This window comes from Rattus rattus, chromosome 12, assembly GCF_011064425.1.
Source record: "Rattus rattus isolate New Zealand chromosome 12, Rrattus_CSIRO_v1, whole genome shotgun sequence".
NCBI classification, from domain to species: domain Eukaryota; kingdom Metazoa; phylum Chordata; class Mammalia; order Rodentia; family Muridae; genus Rattus; species Rattus rattus.
The window spans coordinates 44,728,521-44,745,922 of NC_046165.1; the positions used below are offsets into that span (position 1 = coordinate 44,728,521).

At 42.1% G+C, this 17,402-nt stretch overlaps 1 protein-coding gene across 1 annotated transcript in view; it reads right to left on the reverse strand.

Annotated features, from left to right (window-relative positions):
* The window catches only part of Sugt1 (SGT1 homolog, MIS12 kinetochore complex assembly cochaperone), a 40,133-nt gene that overhangs the window by 11,174 nt on the left and 11,557 nt on the right, over positions 1-17,402 (reverse strand). Inside the window, exons 6-10 of the mRNA XM_032917951.1 lie at positions 15,899-15,952; positions 15,480-15,496; positions 12,211-12,242; positions 10,455-10,551; positions 9,198-9,305 (exon numbers count right to left, since the gene is read on the reverse strand). Coding sequence (XP_032773842.1) covers positions 9,198-9,305; positions 10,455-10,551; positions 12,211-12,242; positions 15,480-15,496; positions 15,899-15,952 — 308 coding nt within the window. The remainder of the gene's footprint in view (positions 1-9,197; positions 9,306-10,454; positions 10,552-12,210; positions 12,243-15,479; positions 15,497-15,898; positions 15,953-17,402) is intronic.

Here is a 17,402-nt window from a genome sequence, read left to right on the forward strand (position 1 = left end):
TCTCCTTATGCCCGACACACAACTGCTCTGACTCTTCCTGCAGAGACGAACACGTACCTCAAACAGGGCACTGCCAAACCAAAGGACTGCAAACTTAGTCTGGCTCAGTGAACTAACAGTTCCCATCAGGTTCATGGGCACACTCGTATTAAAAGGTTCCTTCTTCCCCCTCAAGAACATCACATACTAGCTCACATTTCTGAAAGCTACTGTAACCTGGGCATTTGTGCAGTTTGAACAAAGAAGCCTTTCTCTCTTAGCACAGGCTGACCTAACTTGAAGTCATACCTAATCTAGTCACTGATGCCTGCCATAAACCATTTAAGATACTTCTTAAACGTTCTAAAGATGGGGAGAACTGTGAACCCCTTTTTATTCTTAATTTTCCATTCATACATGCTCTTAAAATTTTAAGTCTTGAGGACTCTGGTAGATATTTCTAGAATTACCTGCCCAGTTTCCACTGTAACCATTAATAAGCCAACCTATTTTTATTTAAGTAAAACTTCCCTAAAAGTTTGAGGAGATAGCTCGGTTGGTAAAGCACTTGCCCCACAGGCCCAAGGACCTGCGATCAGATCCTCAGGTACAAAGCTGGGCCCAGAAGCATGTGCTCATAACCAGAGCTCAGGAGACTGGGGGTATGTGGCGTGAACAAGGGGATCCCTGAAGTTTGCTGGCCACTAATCTAGGCAGTCAGCGAGCTCTAAGTTCAGTGGGAGACCATGTCTCAAAAAGCAAAATGAGGAAGACACTAGATGTTGACCTGGCCTTCACACACATGCACTCACACACCTGCATACATCCCCCCAATTATCTTTTTTGAACCTTTGTTAGTTTACTTAAATATTACTTTCAAGTACACAGAACATGCTTTTAAGATATGATCCTATCTCAGAGAAATATTTACACACTATATAAGAACCCAAACTGTGTTGGCTCACCAGTTCTCAGTATTGTAATACCACCAACCCACCTCAGAGGACTCTGTGTGTAAGAGAATTTATTAATTTTTCTCAAAGGACAATGCTCTAGCACTACTCCTAGGCAATCATAGCATTTACTGCCTTCCGAAGTAGCCATAAACCCTTTGAGCAAGAGCCACAAACTGATGGTAGAAGGGTTTTCCTCAGGACCTGAAGAGCTCTCTCTGGCAGTTATTCAGGATAAAGCCTTCTGAGCATTCTATGCCGTCCAATTCCTTTGCTGTTAGAGCAGCATCTCAAGACCATGTGAGCAGACTCAGTAATCTACCTATATTCAACCATGTGTAGGTCACAGGGCAATTTACAGGAAGCTGGTTTTCCCCACCTCTTCTAACTGCTTAATTCTAATATTTACTACAGGATGAGATTACGTCAGGGCAATGTATCCTATACAAGACCAAGTAAGCTGTCATCATATTCTTCCCTTCTGCTGTATGTTCTGACTTACTACCAAAATCCTATCTCGTGACTCTTTTGAAGACCGCAACAACATTCCAGTGTACAACATGCATACTGGAAAAGAGCTGGTTATTCAGCAGAATGTGTGCTAAAATGTCAACAGTGACTATGTTCTATTCAGAAGATCTGGACATTTAGATGGAAGCATGCTAAAATGTCACCAGTGGTAGCAGCGATTACCTTCTCAGCGCCTCTGTACACTTCTCTACCTTTGCTATGCTCCCCATGTATAAATACCTCAATGATGACGGCAAGCAGCCTCGATTGAGCACTATGTGCTCAGGCCTTTGCATATGCCAGCCTACTTAGCAGAACCATGAAAGATTACTGTCTATATCCATTTATTTGCGTGCATGCGTGTGTGTGTGTGTGTGTGTGTGTGTGTGTGTGTGTGTGTGTGTGTGTGTGCATGTGCAAGGATATTAGATGTCTTCCTCTATTATTCTCTGCTTTCCTTCATGACATGGGGTCTCTTACTGAATGTAGAGTTCATCTTTGCAGCTAGTCTGACAAGACACCTTGCTCTAAGGATCCCTGGTGCTCATCTCCTGTGTGCTGAGAATCATAAGCAACCACCACACCCACCTGATTTTATGTAGGTTCTAGAAATCTGGGCCCTCAGTGCAGCAAGCTCTTTACCTACTAAATCCCATCTTCCTAGCACTGGTGAATATAACACTGCCTCCCTCTGCTGTTTGAAAAAGGAAATGATCAAAGATTTCACCATTTAGTTCCCTAAAGAAACATAATTATGAAAAAAGCTCAATTTCTTTTTGTAAAACACAGCAGTTTACGGTTACCTATACAAAATATATTGAGCCCAGGGTCAGAGCACAGCTTCTTCTATCTGTAAGTCTCTCAGCCCTGTATCCAGCTGTGCAACTGATCCACAAAGGCTTTGGCAACAATAATGCACAACCACAAGATACAATAATGCACAACCACAAGTAAATTCAGAACCAAGAGTGTAAGGAGCCCATAGCATCTGGGCAGCCCTAGCCACACAACACGCACTCTATGCCCTGCACATGCTCTCCCAGCATGCTAACACGCTGTAAGAGTACCGCCTGAAACCCCTGCACACACATTTTGTGATCTTAAAACAAACCAGGCTTCATTAGCAAAGTCTCTGGACTTTACTATACTCCTGTCATACCGCAGCAGAGAAATATCAAACTATGCTATCCTGGGACTTTAGTAAGTTGCTGCTTGAGTTGCCAAAATGAATTTCATAAAAATAAATAAGTCATTCAATGAGTTCTGGCTTGGGATTAGAACAGAATCCCAACACTTTCTGAAGTGGCCTTAAAAATACTGGTCATTTTGTACTGTGTGCTTATGTGAAGCAGCGTTCTATGTGATGGCTACAAAAACAAAGGTCAACAACTCTTAAAAAACCCAAGACGCTCTAGCACCAAGGAACAACCATGTTTAATTCATGCAAATCCCAATGACACCTACCTTAACTTTGGTTTTTAATAAATGGCAAGGCTCTACATAGAACCAAAACACTGTTTAAAATAAATTTCTTTAAAACTTATTATCGGTGAACTCTTGAGTTATGTATCTATATATGCCAAGAGCCACATAAAATTTTCTCAAGCAAAATGGTTTTAAAAGCCCTGCTTTAGAACCTTAGAATCTTAAGTTCCATTCAGAAGAAAGAAAAACTTAAGCATTACTCTTGGCTGGATGTCAGAATTCAAATATGTATCCTGGGTCAGCACTAACAACTAACAGAGATCACCGGCCTGAGGGTTGGGACGGGTGTGCCCCAGGCACAGTGACCAATTATTTACTATGGGGTACACTTGCGGAAACCATTTAAACACGTGAGACTTTTCTTCCTTCAGCCTTTAATCCCAGGAATTGGAGTCAGAGAGAGGCCAATCTCTGTGAGTTTGACACCAGCCTGGTCTATGGAGGGAGTTCTAGGACAGCCAGGTCTACAGAGAAACCCCATCTCAAAAAAACAATAATAAAAACAAACTAAAACCAAAACATTTACTCCATCAACTCCCATTCAGATTCCTCCACAAGTACCACTGAGCGCCGTGTATATAGGGGAGAACCACCAAATTTAGCAAATAAATTAGTGAGTATATTTATGCTAAAAAATTACTCAGTCACCAGGTGTGGTGACACATGCCTTTAATCCCAGCACTCAGGAAGCAGTGGATCTCTGTGAGTTAGAGGCCAGCCTGGTCTACAGAGTGAGTCCAGGACAGCCAGGGCTTGCTACACAAGGGAAACCCTGTCTTAAAAACCCTAAAATAAAAGTCATTCATCATCTCTTTACAGAAATCAATTCTTATTAAATTACTTCAAATGGATTTGCAGCAGGAAGGGCTGGGAAAACACCTAAGTGGTAAGCTTGCACAAGGGCCCAAGTTGAATACCTAGCAACAGGAGGCAAGATGGGGAAGTGGGTGGGGGGTTCAGGGACAGACTATAACAAAGGACAGTATCTGAATTTTGGTATTCAAAAGGCCAAGGTAGGAGAATGAAGAGTTTGAGGTTGGCCTTTGACTTAAAGTGAAAGAGCTAAAAACTCTTAACAAAAAATAACACCATTTCCTCACCTGCCTCTCATATAACTCCCCAGCCTGGGGACTGACTGCTCAAAATTCTATTATTAAATAAATTTAGCCCTATGTAGATAGAGCAGCAACTGAAAATGGTAATCCCTTCAGGAGGTTGGAATAGGCTTGGCCCAGGGAGGGGCACTATTAGGAAGTGTGGCCTTGTTGGAGGAAGTGTGTCACTATGGGGGTGGGCTTGAGAGACCTTCCTCCTAGGTGCCTGGTAATAGTCTTCTGTTTGCCTTTGGAACAAGATATAGAACCCTCAGCTCCTCAAGTTGGCATACATGCTGCTTGCTCCCCCACCTTGATGACAATGGACTAAAGCTCAGAACCTATAAGCCAGCCCCAATTAAATGTTGTCCCTTATAAGAGTTGCTTTGGTCATGGTGTCTCTTTATAGCAATGGAAACTCACCAGAGACTGGGTTATTGCTGTGATAGACCTGACCATGTTTTTGTTTAGAAGAATGTGGATTTTGGGACCTTGGACTTGGAAAGCCATGGAATGTCTTTAGTGGGGCTTGATGGGCCATCCTAGGAGGAATATGGAAGACCGTGCTGCTGAGGGTGATTTGAACTGCATAGGTCTGCTGGCTCAAGGGTTTCAGAAGAGAAGAATTTTAGTGTGTAGCCTAGACTGCACTTATGATATTTTGGTGAAGAATGTGGCTGCTTTCTGCCACTGTTTAAAGAGTCTGCCTGAGGCTTAGGTGAAGATATTTAGATTAATTGTTTTGACAAAGGGAATCTCAAAAACAGTCTGGTATAGATTCTGTTGTGTGGTTACTAAAGTTCACTCTTATGAAGAGCCTTCATGAACAGGGGCAAGCTTTAAAAGGAAAAGTACAAAACGTATGGTTAAAAGGAATGTTGTGGGGGTTGGGGATTTAGCTCAGTGGTAGAGTGCTTGCCTAGCAAGCGCAAGGCCCTGGGTTCGGTCCCCAGCTCCGAAAAAAAGAACCAAAAAAAATAAAAAAAGGAGTGTTGTGGACTTGGTCTAATGCCACTAGCATTATGTTAATTTGGTCCCCAAAATTGCACAGGAATCCGCATGTCTGCACATGGAACCCTGTCCCCAGTTGTTTTAATTGGTAAATACAGTTACAGGTGGCTAACAGCTGGGTAGGGAGACAGAGGTGGGACTTTTAGGATTCCCAGGCAAGAGACTCAGGAAGGAAAGGGACAGTGGCCATGCTGGGGAAGGAGAGGAGACATCACACCTGAGAGGTTCAGAGGATAGAGACAGCTGGGGAAGAGTAGGCCCCAAGGGGCATCCCTGACTGGGTCTAAAGAAACATAGATGAAATATAGATTTTAGTAAGTAATAACTCAGAAATATCGGAGGGGGTGTGTGTGTCAGCCACCTGGAGGTTTAAAAGTGGCCCAGCCATTGAGCTGTTAAAGGCATATTAAAATATAAGGCCACGCATGCGCACACACACGCATGCATACATACATGCCTTTCATTAGAAAATCCAGAATATTGGGGCAGATAGCAATGAGTGCCACCACCACCCAGGGTTGATTTGATTTAAGTAGGATTAATTGGGTATTACTATGAAGGGGCACCAAAAAGTAGAATGGAGCTGTCCTATGTTCAAGAAGATCAACAGATTAAAAGAGTGGTGACTTTGGAGCAAGATCCCACCCAAGCTGAGGCTTGGCACTGTGAGAGACAGGGAAGGCTACTGGTGAAGGTGCAGCCTCAGTTGCCGTTGATGGCCCAGGCCAGAAGGGGTCATGCAAAGAAGGTGAGGCTTGTTACCATGAAGGGAGCCTATGAGGGGCTGTTAGGCGGCCTGGGTGCAGAGTGCAGAAGACCCGAGTGTACCGGAGATGCCAGTGCCGTGGGATGACCACCAAGAGCAGCAGCAGCATGGAGTGCAGTCAATGAGAGCCTAGAGTGCTACAGAGGGCAGAGCTGGAGATGGGACCCAAGCCCTTTGCAGGAGCCCAGAAGATGGAGTGTGGACTTCAAAAATTGGTACAAGAAGCTGTAACGCTGAAGTTGCCTTGAAGACCCCAAGATGTTAAAGATGCCAGAGCCATGGGCTACCTGCTGAGGAAAACTGCTCACAGGGCGTGGAAACAAGGATGAAGAGTGGAGATCTGAGGACTGCTTTGGCGTCGGACATGAAGATGCAGAGTTTGCAGTTTGCCCAGTAGTTCCCTATCTTGCTTTGGTCCAGTATTTCCTCACTATGACATTTTCAAATGGTAACATATAGCCTGTGACGTTAGAGATATGCGATCTGCTTTTTGCTGATTGCTTTTGATTTTATAAGGGATTACAGTTAAGTGTTTGGATGAATCTCAGAAGAGACCTTGAACTTTCAACATTGTTGAGACCGCAATAGACTATGAGAACTTTTGAAGTTGGACTAAACGTATTTTACATCATACTATGGCTCATGTGTTTGAACAAGCCTATGGGGGCCGGGGAGTGGAAATGTGGTGGTCTGAAAATGCTTGGCCCGGGGAGTGGCACTATTAGGAGGTGTGGCCTTGGAGGAAGTGTGTCACTGTAGCTTTGTAGTGTGTGTCTTTGAGAGACCCTCCTCCTAGCTGCCTGGTAAGTAGTCTTCTGTTTGCCTTTGGAACAAGATGTAGAACCCTCAGCACCTCCTGCACCATACCATGCCTGCCTGGGAGTGGCCATACTCTTGCCTGGATAATAATGACGTGGACCTCAGGACCAGTAAGCCTGCCCAATTAACTGTTGTCCTTTAGAAGAGCTGCCTTGGTCATGGTCTGTTCACAGCAATGGAAACCCTAACTTCTCAGACACCCCTCTTCTCACTCTCCATCATCCCACAGAGCGCTGTCACCCAGGTAGCTGCCTCCTAAGTGACCAGTCTTGTTCCTGACAAGCCATACCTTTCTTAAAGGGCAATTTTAAGTCAATGAAAACTCTCCTCCAACAGAGGAAGGTCATGATCCTAATTCCAGGAACAGAGAAGACTACACTGTAAAATGTCCACCTACACAATTCCTTTTTCATTAACTCATTTATAATATGCTTGTATTTATGATAAACTAGTTCAGTTATACAATTACATAGTTTTACATAAAGATCAAGATAACCTATATCTTTCATTTTGGGTTACGCAAGTCACATGCTGTATTTGCACTGTATTTTCTTTTTCTTTGAGGGATGGTCTCACTCTAACCCATGCTGACCTGAAACTCACGCTATATCCCAGGCTTGCCTCAAACTCACAGCAATTCTCAAGCCAGCCTTCTGGGTGCTGGGATCCAGGAATGAGTCACCATATCTGACAGTCTTGATTTTTAATCTTCTTATATTCTCTACTAAGTTGTACTACTTCCTTTTCTTTTGCAATGACATTTAAAACTCTAAAAACTAATTCCATTGTATATTCTTACTTTTGAAATATATAGGGGGGTTGAGGATTTAGCTCAGTGGTAGAGCACTTGCCTAGCAAGTGCAAGGCCCTGGATTCGGTCCTCAGCTCCAAAAAAAAAGAAAAAAGAAAAAAGAAATATATAGGAAACTAAATTATATAATCAACTATAATTCAAATATATCCAGCATTTCCTCTTAATAAAATACTTCAGAGCTGGGCAGCAGTGGTGCGTGAGTTTAATCCCAGCACTTGGGATGCAGAGGCAGGCAGATCTCTGAGCTCAAGGCTACCCTGGTCTACACAAGGAGTTCCAGAACAGCAAAGGGAACACAGAGAAATCCTGTCTCAAACAAAATAGCCTAAATTCAGTTTCACTAATAAAATCAACAAAATGCAGATTTTTTCCCTTACAGTCCTTATAAATTATGTAAGACAGAGCATTTGTATACCAAAACAGACCACACTAACAATTCCTGAGTATCAGATCTCATGAAGAGGCTGGTTAGAACTGGAGAGACGGACGGCTCAGTGGGAAGAGTATCAGGCAGCTCACATCCACTTTCTTTTTTTTTTAAGATTTATTTATTTTATATGTGGGTACGCTATTGCTGTCTTTAGACACACCAGAAGAGGGCATCAGATCCCCATTACAGATGGTTTCACAACCCCTTTATTATAACTCCTGTTCCAAGGGGCCCTCTGGCCTCCTTAGACGCCTGCACTCACGTGCACATATTCCAATACAAATACATGCATGATTTTAAGAACAATAAAGTCTAAGGTATTTGCTCTGCATGGGTGAGGACATAAGCTTAGCTTCCCAGCACCCACAGAAAATGCAGCTGTCATTTGTTCTTAACCCCAGAGCTACACAGCACAAACAGGCAGATTCCAGGGGTACACTGGCCTGCCAATCTAATAAGACAGGGAGATGCAGTACAGCTAAAGAAGCTACTACAAAAGACAAGGGGAAGAGCAATAGAGAAAGACAGACACCGGACTTCAACCTCCAGCCTTTATACATAGATGCTCAAGGAAGTATCACATACACACAGTAACTAACTAGGCTGACTGATAATATCTACATCAAATAGAAGCCTGTCTTAGTTAGGGTTTTCCTGCTGTGAACAGACACCATAACCAAGGCAATTCTTATAGAGCCAACATTTAATCGGGGCTGGCTTACAGGTTCAGAGGTTCAGTCCATTATCATCAAGGTGGGAGCATGGCAGCATCTAACAAGGCAGATGTGGGGCTGGAGGAGCTGAGAGTTCTACATCTTCATCTGAAGATTACTAGAAGACTGGTTACCAGGCAGCTAGGAAGAGGGTTTCTCAAAGTCTACCCCCATAGTAACACACTTCCTCCAACAAGGCTATATGTCTTAATAGTGCTACTCCACAGGCCAAGCATATTCAAACCACAACAACCCTGAGTTTGATTCCCTGGACCCACAGAACCAGTTCCCACAAGATGTCCTATGACCTCTATCCACCCATCACAGCATTCCTGTACACACACACACACACACACACACACACACACACACACACACACACACAATTTAAATGTAATTCTAAAATTTACCAAAAAAAAAAAAAATCTTTCTTCTTACTTACTTATCCCTTTAACTTAATGGTGTTTCTTACAAAGAGCTACGTTGTGGGATGGAAACTCACAATGCTTGCCTAGCACACACTGAGAGCAGGGGCTGCAAGCCTTACACATGGCCGATTTCATCCTTCAGGATCTTTTTACAGACATTACTTGTTTAATATTACATCTTTCCTGCTTGCTTACCTTTGTTGAGAGTACTTTAAATGTACTCTGCTCTGGTATTATAGGGTGAAGCAACCTCAGTTTCAAACTGCAGTCTTCTCCAGAAGGAATTTTCACCACAGCAGACAACTAATGAAAACAAAGTTAGTATCATACTTTGTAGATGTATATAAAAGGCTAAGTATTTACTATATTTACTATAACTACACATTTCAGCAATGTTGAAGATGAAGTATTTTACAAAGAAATACAGGGGGGTGTGTGTGTGTGTGTGTGTGTGTGTGTGTGTGTGTGTGTGTGTGTGTGTGTGTGTGTGTGTGTGTGTAAAGGCCAAGACGCATGTGTGTACTGACAGGTTTCGGGAGTCTGCTTTCTCACTCCATCATGTGGAACCCCAGGATTAAAGTTAGACTGTCAGGCTTGGGGACTGGGGCCTCTACCCTCCATGCCATTTCACCAGCTCTACAATGTCAGATTTAAGCACTTTTCAAAAGAGTGTTTTCTTTTCTTCACATGGCATCTCTCATTTGAATTCTCATATACAGAACCGAATGGTAGAAAAGAATGTTGCATAGTATTAATTACAGATTCACACTATAACATTCAAACCAAGAAGACATAACACACAGAACAAATAGAGCATTCAGCTTTTTAATATGCCTACCCATATGTAAACTATGTTAATTCTACCACAATACTGCTTGTAAATAACTATAAACGAGGAAGGAAAAAGCTATTAAATCATACTCATTTAATATAGTTAATAAATTTGAAGGCATGTATAAACCCCACACGAGTAAATTGCTTTTGTGTGTGGTGTTGGTGGGTAGGTGGTGGTAGTAAACGAAACCTGTTTTAAAGTAACATGTAGCAGTAAGTTTAATCAAAGCATTGATCTTACTGTCAGCACAATTTTGCTTTGCACTGCAAATACATCAGAGGATGTAAGGCAGCAATGGTAGCTTGGGCCCACCATGTACAGTGACAGGTAACCCAGAATCAGAGATAGAAGGATTGCAACAGGCTTGAGGCCAGCCATGGATGGCTACACAGCAAGACCTCTAGAGACAGCCTGTCGCAAACATGTTCTTAGTCCAAATTTTCAAAAACTTCAAATGAAAAGCAATACTTCTAACACATTTAGTATTTTCCATTTTACCTCAAGAAGAAATGAAATACATCTAATAAAATGGTATAAACTGTTCATATACTAAATTACAAATTAACGTCTATAATTATACTAATTTAACTTCTATATAAGATTCAAAGACTAAGTACCTCTTTTTCTGAAAAGTCCACACGTACATCATTCTTCTGAACATTCTTGATCATAAGTGTAATGATTACATGAGATTCTGTTTGATACCAGTCATACCTATTTAAAGAAATATCTTAATATAATTTCTGATTTTCTTAAAGTTGTCAAATTAATAGTCTGATAAGAACAAGAGCTCCACCTTTAGGAAGCAAATGACAGAGCAGCTATAAACAACTACTTCCTATCAGTAGGTAGACAATGTCAAACCTTTCCAGACCCAATGCCCTAGTTCCTGATGCTGCTGTGCTAATACAGATGAAAATTTAACAGCTACCAGTTATGTGCCGCACCAACACCTTCATCTTTTAGCTTTCTAAAGCACAGATTGTGAGTGCTAGCTTAGAAAGATGAAGCAGTTAGCTTCCGAACCAACTGGCAGCAATGACACAGTGGGCACGGGTCAATCTGCGTCAGTCCTCTTAGGAACATTGCACAGATCAGCCGCAGTGCCTGCCGACACACTGTGCGCCATATTGAAGGAGTAATTCAAGTTCTGAGGGAAGACCAGTGTGTCTAAAGAGACGTCCTCTCACGAGGAAGGCACTGAAAATGTAGGTGTCCTCACTTCCAAACTACGATAGACTAAAATCTCCAGAGGGCAAAGCTGTCTATCCAGCACTAATCTATTTCTAAGACGGGCAAGTGCCTACTTCACACTCTACCTAATAAACTGTTTTGAACTGTCACTCACCGGATTCGATTAAAATAAAAGCATCTTGATTAAAGAAATGCACTTCAACAGTCCCAGCACATGCCTTCACAACTGGTGAGACTCCAAAGTTCTACACCAAAGCGACTTGTGTTTTTGCTACAGTCTTAAGAACACAAGTTGTTTCCGTGGCTAGAGAATACTTTGTATGTTGTGTGCCTGCACACGTGGCCTGGATGGGAGTCTTCTGTAACTGAGTTTATCACTCAACTGGAGCTTTTAACATGGCTAGACAAGCTGGCTGGCCTCTCAGTGAGCTCCAGAGAGCCATCTTTCTCTCTCACCCAGCACCGCCATTACAGATGTGTGCTGCCATGGCCACTTTTTGTTTGCTTGCTTTTGTTACTTTGTACTTATGGGAATGATGGGAATCCGAGATCCTCACACTTGCAGGGACTGAGCCACAGTCAAAGCCTAGCTATTCATCCATTAAGTGATTGCAATGCTGGCTTTGAACTCAGGCAGAACATTCCTAAGTAAAACTGAGCCACATGTAAGAGGCAGGACAAAGGCTGAGGGTACAGTTCCCCTACACCGCACTTACCTAGGATGCATGAGGACTTTGCTGCTGGTTCAGTCCTCAGCACCTCTTTCTCATGCATGCAAACGCCCCCCCCACACACAGGAGACATGCATACATGCATGCATACACACATGCACACACACACACACCAGCATGGCCAATCTCAATTCTGTGTAGCCTGCTACTTCCTTACAGGGATAGCAGTAACTTAGTTGGAAGCAGCTCTCCTTAATATACACAAAGGCGACAGAACACGGAACCAAGCCAAGCAAGTTTAGAGATGACAGTTATTTCAATTCATTAAAATGTTAATACTAATTAGTAGACAGGCTTAAAGTTAAATTTTTCATGAGGACTGTAACACAATTTTTAAATTAAAAAACACTTAAAATCACAGTTAAGGATCTGCCTTCTGTGAAACCAGAATTTTCTCCTCTTTAAGCACATTTACCACCAGCTGCTTTATAAGAAAAGAAACACTTACTTGATTTTTGACTGGGTCCTCTGAGATGCAGACTGGTTTTGGCAATTTGAAAGAGAAAAATTGTTACATGTTAGTTTAGCAGCTATATTTTAAAAATTCACATATTTTGATTAATTGAGCATTGTAGTTCTATCACATGGAAGAAATTGTGTAATTTTCATGATTGTCGGGCTGCTTTTCCAAGCAGCAGGAGAAGGTGCCACACCAGCCTTACTCAGTGAGGCAACACAACACAACCCTTCTCACATGACAGGGAGAGCCGACTGTGTGGTACGTCCAGCTGAAAGACAGAACTCGAACTCTGATCCGGTTAACACTCTGAGGACGGTTGTCAGTAGGTGTGGCAGCAGCACACACCTGTAATGCGAGGTAGAGGCAGGAAGAACAGGAGTGGAAGGTCATCCTCAGTGACAAGACCAGCCCAGGCTACAGGAGACCGTGTCGAGAAAGAAAAGTCATTTTAAGACAGTATGACTGAGGCTTAATTACGATTACCAAACACTTCCCTCGAAACTGGAAAGGCTCATCCCAGCGTTGGCTTCCGAAGGCCATTTTACCACATCCAAGGCATCTCTGCATCCCTAACCATGAGGAAATGAAAGTCCTGGGATGACAAGGGCGAGCTTCCACGCCCGGCCAACAAAATGGCTCTACACAAACCATACCCTGAAACCGCGTGCTCACTGATAAGGCTCTGTACAGGGAAGAAGATGCCCCAGTATGGGTGGCCTCTAACTTGTCCCTGATGAAAAGAGAGGCAACCAGAGGCAAAACTACTTCTAGAGGAACAAAGCCAGCCTGGAATTCCTCTCCAGTGTCAGCTCGAGGGAAACGGGCGTAGATACTGACTACAACAAGTACAATTAACCTGGAACCGGGCAAAACTAGCCTGTGTCAGGGCTGGAGAGACGGATGCTCTCCAGAAGGTCCAGGGGTGATGTGTGGCACCCACCTGACGGCTCACAGCCTAGGAACTCCAGTTCTAGGGGATCCAGGGACCACTCGACGTCATGATGCACACATGTACATTTAGGAAAAACACTCAGGCACATTAAAAGAAGATAGACAGATGGATGGATGGATGGACGGATGGATGGACGGATGGATGGACGGACGGATGGATGGACAGACCAACTGACCAAAATAAAGGGTATATACCACTAAAGCTATATATGCTTTATTCTTGGACAAATGTGGTTTTGTTAGCCAAATGCCATTCTGTTGTTTGCAAGCCCTTATAGTTTAGATACTAAGTATCCCCTGATGGTACCATTCTGGGAGTCAGGACCTGTCTGGAAGAAAGAAGTCACTGGGGAATCGAATGCCTTTGAAAGTTATACTGGGTGTCCTATCTGCCCACCCTTTCGGTTTCCTGGTCACCCTGATGTAAACTGCTATGCTTTGACTGATCTCCCTAAGCAGATGAGCCAAGATAAACCTTTCTTCCCTTAAACTGCTTTTCTTAGTTCACAGTACTTGCGAAAGCCTGGCCCATACTTAAATCTAGATTCAATTCCAATAGTCTATGGCCTGAATAAAAACTATTAACAGGTAAATTAGGAAGTCAGCCTGTACACCCTCTTCACTTAGTTCCTCACTTACCACACATTGCCTAGGCATGAAGGGCAAGCACAAACATACAGAGGTGGTTAACAGGGCTTCAATTCTGGAAGCTGTTGTAAGCTTTACCTATATACATGCATTGACTAATACTCCCAAGACATTTGTCTGAAGCAGAATAGCTCTGTTAGATGCAGTTTTTCCAAATGGTATTTCTCTGTGTAGCCCTGGCTGTCCTGAAACTCACTCTGTAGACCAGGCTGGCCTAGAACTCAGAGACTGTCTGCCTCTGCCTCTGATGCTAGAATTACAGGCCCTGCTGAAAATCCTTCTTAAAAGAGGAATAAGCATCTCAAAAAGGTAATTATCCATAAAATAAGTCAGGACTACACACATTTCCCAACTTACGTCATTTTCCTTATTGACTATGTATGTCACAACTACTAGTAAAACACTATGCCACAATTTAAGCCTCATATATGAAAGTCCAAAACGATGAAAACCAAACTGACCCAGGGGCTGGAGAGATGGCTCAGCAGTTATCCACACTGGCTGCTTTTCCAGGGGACCCAGGTTCAATTCCTAACACTCACATGGCAGCTCAAAACCATATGCCAACTCCAGTCCCAGGGAAGGGATGACCTCTTCTGACTTCCACAGGTACCACACACATATAAGGTACACAGATAAAACACTAATACACATAAAAGAAATTTCAAAAAACTAAATTTGAATATTTTAAGTTACTTTGCCTTATAATTTCATCGTTTTTTTCTTAAAGATTTTCTATTTCTCTCTCTCTCTCTCTCTCTCTCTCTCTCTCTCTCTCTCTCTCTCTGTGTATATGTGTGTATGTATGTATGTATGTATGTATGTACGTATGTATGTGTGCCTGCATAGGTGTCTGCTCACCACATGAGAACAGGCACCCTAGGGGACCAGAAGGTATCAGATACCCTGAAACTACTAGAGTTACATGTGGTTCAAGCCACTTGATGCAGATACTGAGAACCAAACTTGAGTACTCGGGAAGAGCAGCAAGTGCTTTTAAGTACTGAACCAGCTCTACAGCCTCGGCACTGTAATCTGTAATGATGTTTTGAACATGAGAACCCTAACTGTTAACAAACATTAAGAATGAACCAAATGGGGCTAGAGAGACGGCTCAGCGGTGAAATGCATTGGCTATTCTTCCAGAAGTTCTGAGTTCAAATCTCAGCAACCATATGATGGCTCACAACCATCTTTAATGGGGTCTGATCCTTCCTTCTGGCATACAGCTGCATATACAAACTGCAAAACTCATATACAAAAATAAATCTTTAAAATAAAAAAAAAAAAAAAAAAGGACCAAACAGAAGCCTTTCCAACTATTCTTAAGTCTATTGGAAAAAAACTCCACATGATGACAATTATTTAACCTGAGGGCTGTTGATACTGGTAAAGAAAAGATAGGAAATAACCATCCTGATGACACAAAAACCCAGACAGCTTGGATTATATACTAAACTCATTAAGACAGTTCAATACTTTCCATGATTATAAACTTGTAGCTTTTATTTCAACAAAATGAGTTATTTCAGATAACTAATATTTAAATGAAATTGTTTAATATCTTTGAGAGCTTATCCCAAGCCCTAGCTTAAATATGTATTTGATTAGTTAAATTTAACATGACTAAGTAAACCGTGAGGGATGAGAGAACTTACCACTTCAGGTTCTGATCCTATAAAACAAAGAAGAATGCATGTTCAGATACTAGTATGTTTACAGGCAAAGCCTCACACATGATTTCTATGGCAAACATATCAACCAAAAAGCTAATCTTTTATGTATTTCAAATGAAGCAAACTCTTTCCACTTTGCATCCAGGAGTCAGTTTTTTGATTCCTTGGTTAACTTTAACTGGTAATAACATATTACTATTGGTAAAGCAAAACCATCAAATTTTCCTTCTGACATTAAGACTGATAACGAGGGTCAGGAGAAAACAGTCTCCTCCTGAGCTGGGGTGTAACTTCGTAGCAGAACAACCATTTGCCCAGCATGCACAAGGTCCTGGGTTTGATTCCCAGAACCAAGAAAGCAAGATTAAAGAGGACTGTGGAAGCCTACCTAACATACTTACCATTCTGAATCTCTTGGCATCTTTTAATCCAGATGTCAAAATTTGTATCTGTACCTAGAACAAAGAAAAACTTATATAAAATCCCCACTGTGCAAAATGTAGCATATTAATTCAACAAATATTACTGGCCAGCTACTATGCCCCAAGTAGCCTAGGCACTGGGAAGTGAGCAGTCAATAAAATGGATATTACCTACGCAAACAGAAATTACAGCAACCATACTGTTAACACTCGAGTGTAACAACAAGTTTACCATTGACCTGTTCACCCTAGAAAACTACTACATTAAACACAGTTTTAAGTACAGCCAACTCCCTGATCTTAAAGGAACTCTTCCTCATACGGCAAAAGCAGACTTGAGTCAGATTCCCAGTTCTCACCCCTTCATCTTGCTCTACAACACAGCCACCAACTGTCTACTCTTTTCTGTGACTTTGTCCATCTTTATGCTTTATACTTTGTGAAAATGTCACATCTCCAAGCTATATGGTATCCAAGAAAATGAGTATGTATGGTGAGAGGTATATTTATTGACAGCAAGCTGAATGAATCAACAAATTTTTTACGTCTGAAGATTAATATCTAACTAGTTACTATGCCTAGTAAAAGGTGTTAACTATTAAGTAATCAAAAGTTTACTAAATAATCTAAAAATAAAGTTTTTAAAATTTCCTGATTTATAAAATTAAATATTCATGCCTTATCAAAATATTGGGCACAGATACAATGTTTTCTTCTGGGGAATTACTGTATTAAAACACTAGTCTTAAATACCCTATTATTCCCCAAACCAATAAAAGTCTCTTACTATACAAGAGGGAAGAAGGAACAAAAGCAAAGAATACAAAATATGGAATGCCTCACATCACAGAATTAGAAAACTAGATGCTTTAAATTGGCAGAGCAATGCTCTGACTTCTTAAATGAACAGCTAAATTCATGTTCCCAGACGTGGGTAAACAAATTTAAGCATTACTGTTGCCGGGAAATTTACCCTTATTAAGTCATTGCTTCTATTTGCATATTGGGGCCTATGTGGCTTGAATATGCTTAGCCCAGGGAGCGGTACTATTAGCAGGTGTAGTCTTGTTGGAGTGGATATGATACCCTCCTCCTAGCCACACAGGAATCAGCCTTCTCCTGTTTGCCTTTGGAAGATGAGAACTCTCGGCTTCTCCTGTGCCATGCCTGCTTTAATGATACCAGACTGGACCTCTGAACCTATATGCCAGCCCCAATTAAATGTTGTCCCTTATAAGAGGTGCCTTGGTCATGGTGTCTCTTCTACAGCAGTGGAAACACTAAGACAGATGCTGGTACCAGGGACTGGGGTATTGCTGTGATAGGCCTGACCATGCTTTTGTTTGGAGGAATGTGGATTTGGGGACTTTGGAAAGCAGTGGAATCTTTGAGTGGGCTTAATGGGCCATCATGGTAGGGATATGGAAGTTGGTGCTGCTTGGAATGACCTGAACTGTGCAGACCTGGCCCGAGAGGTTCCAGT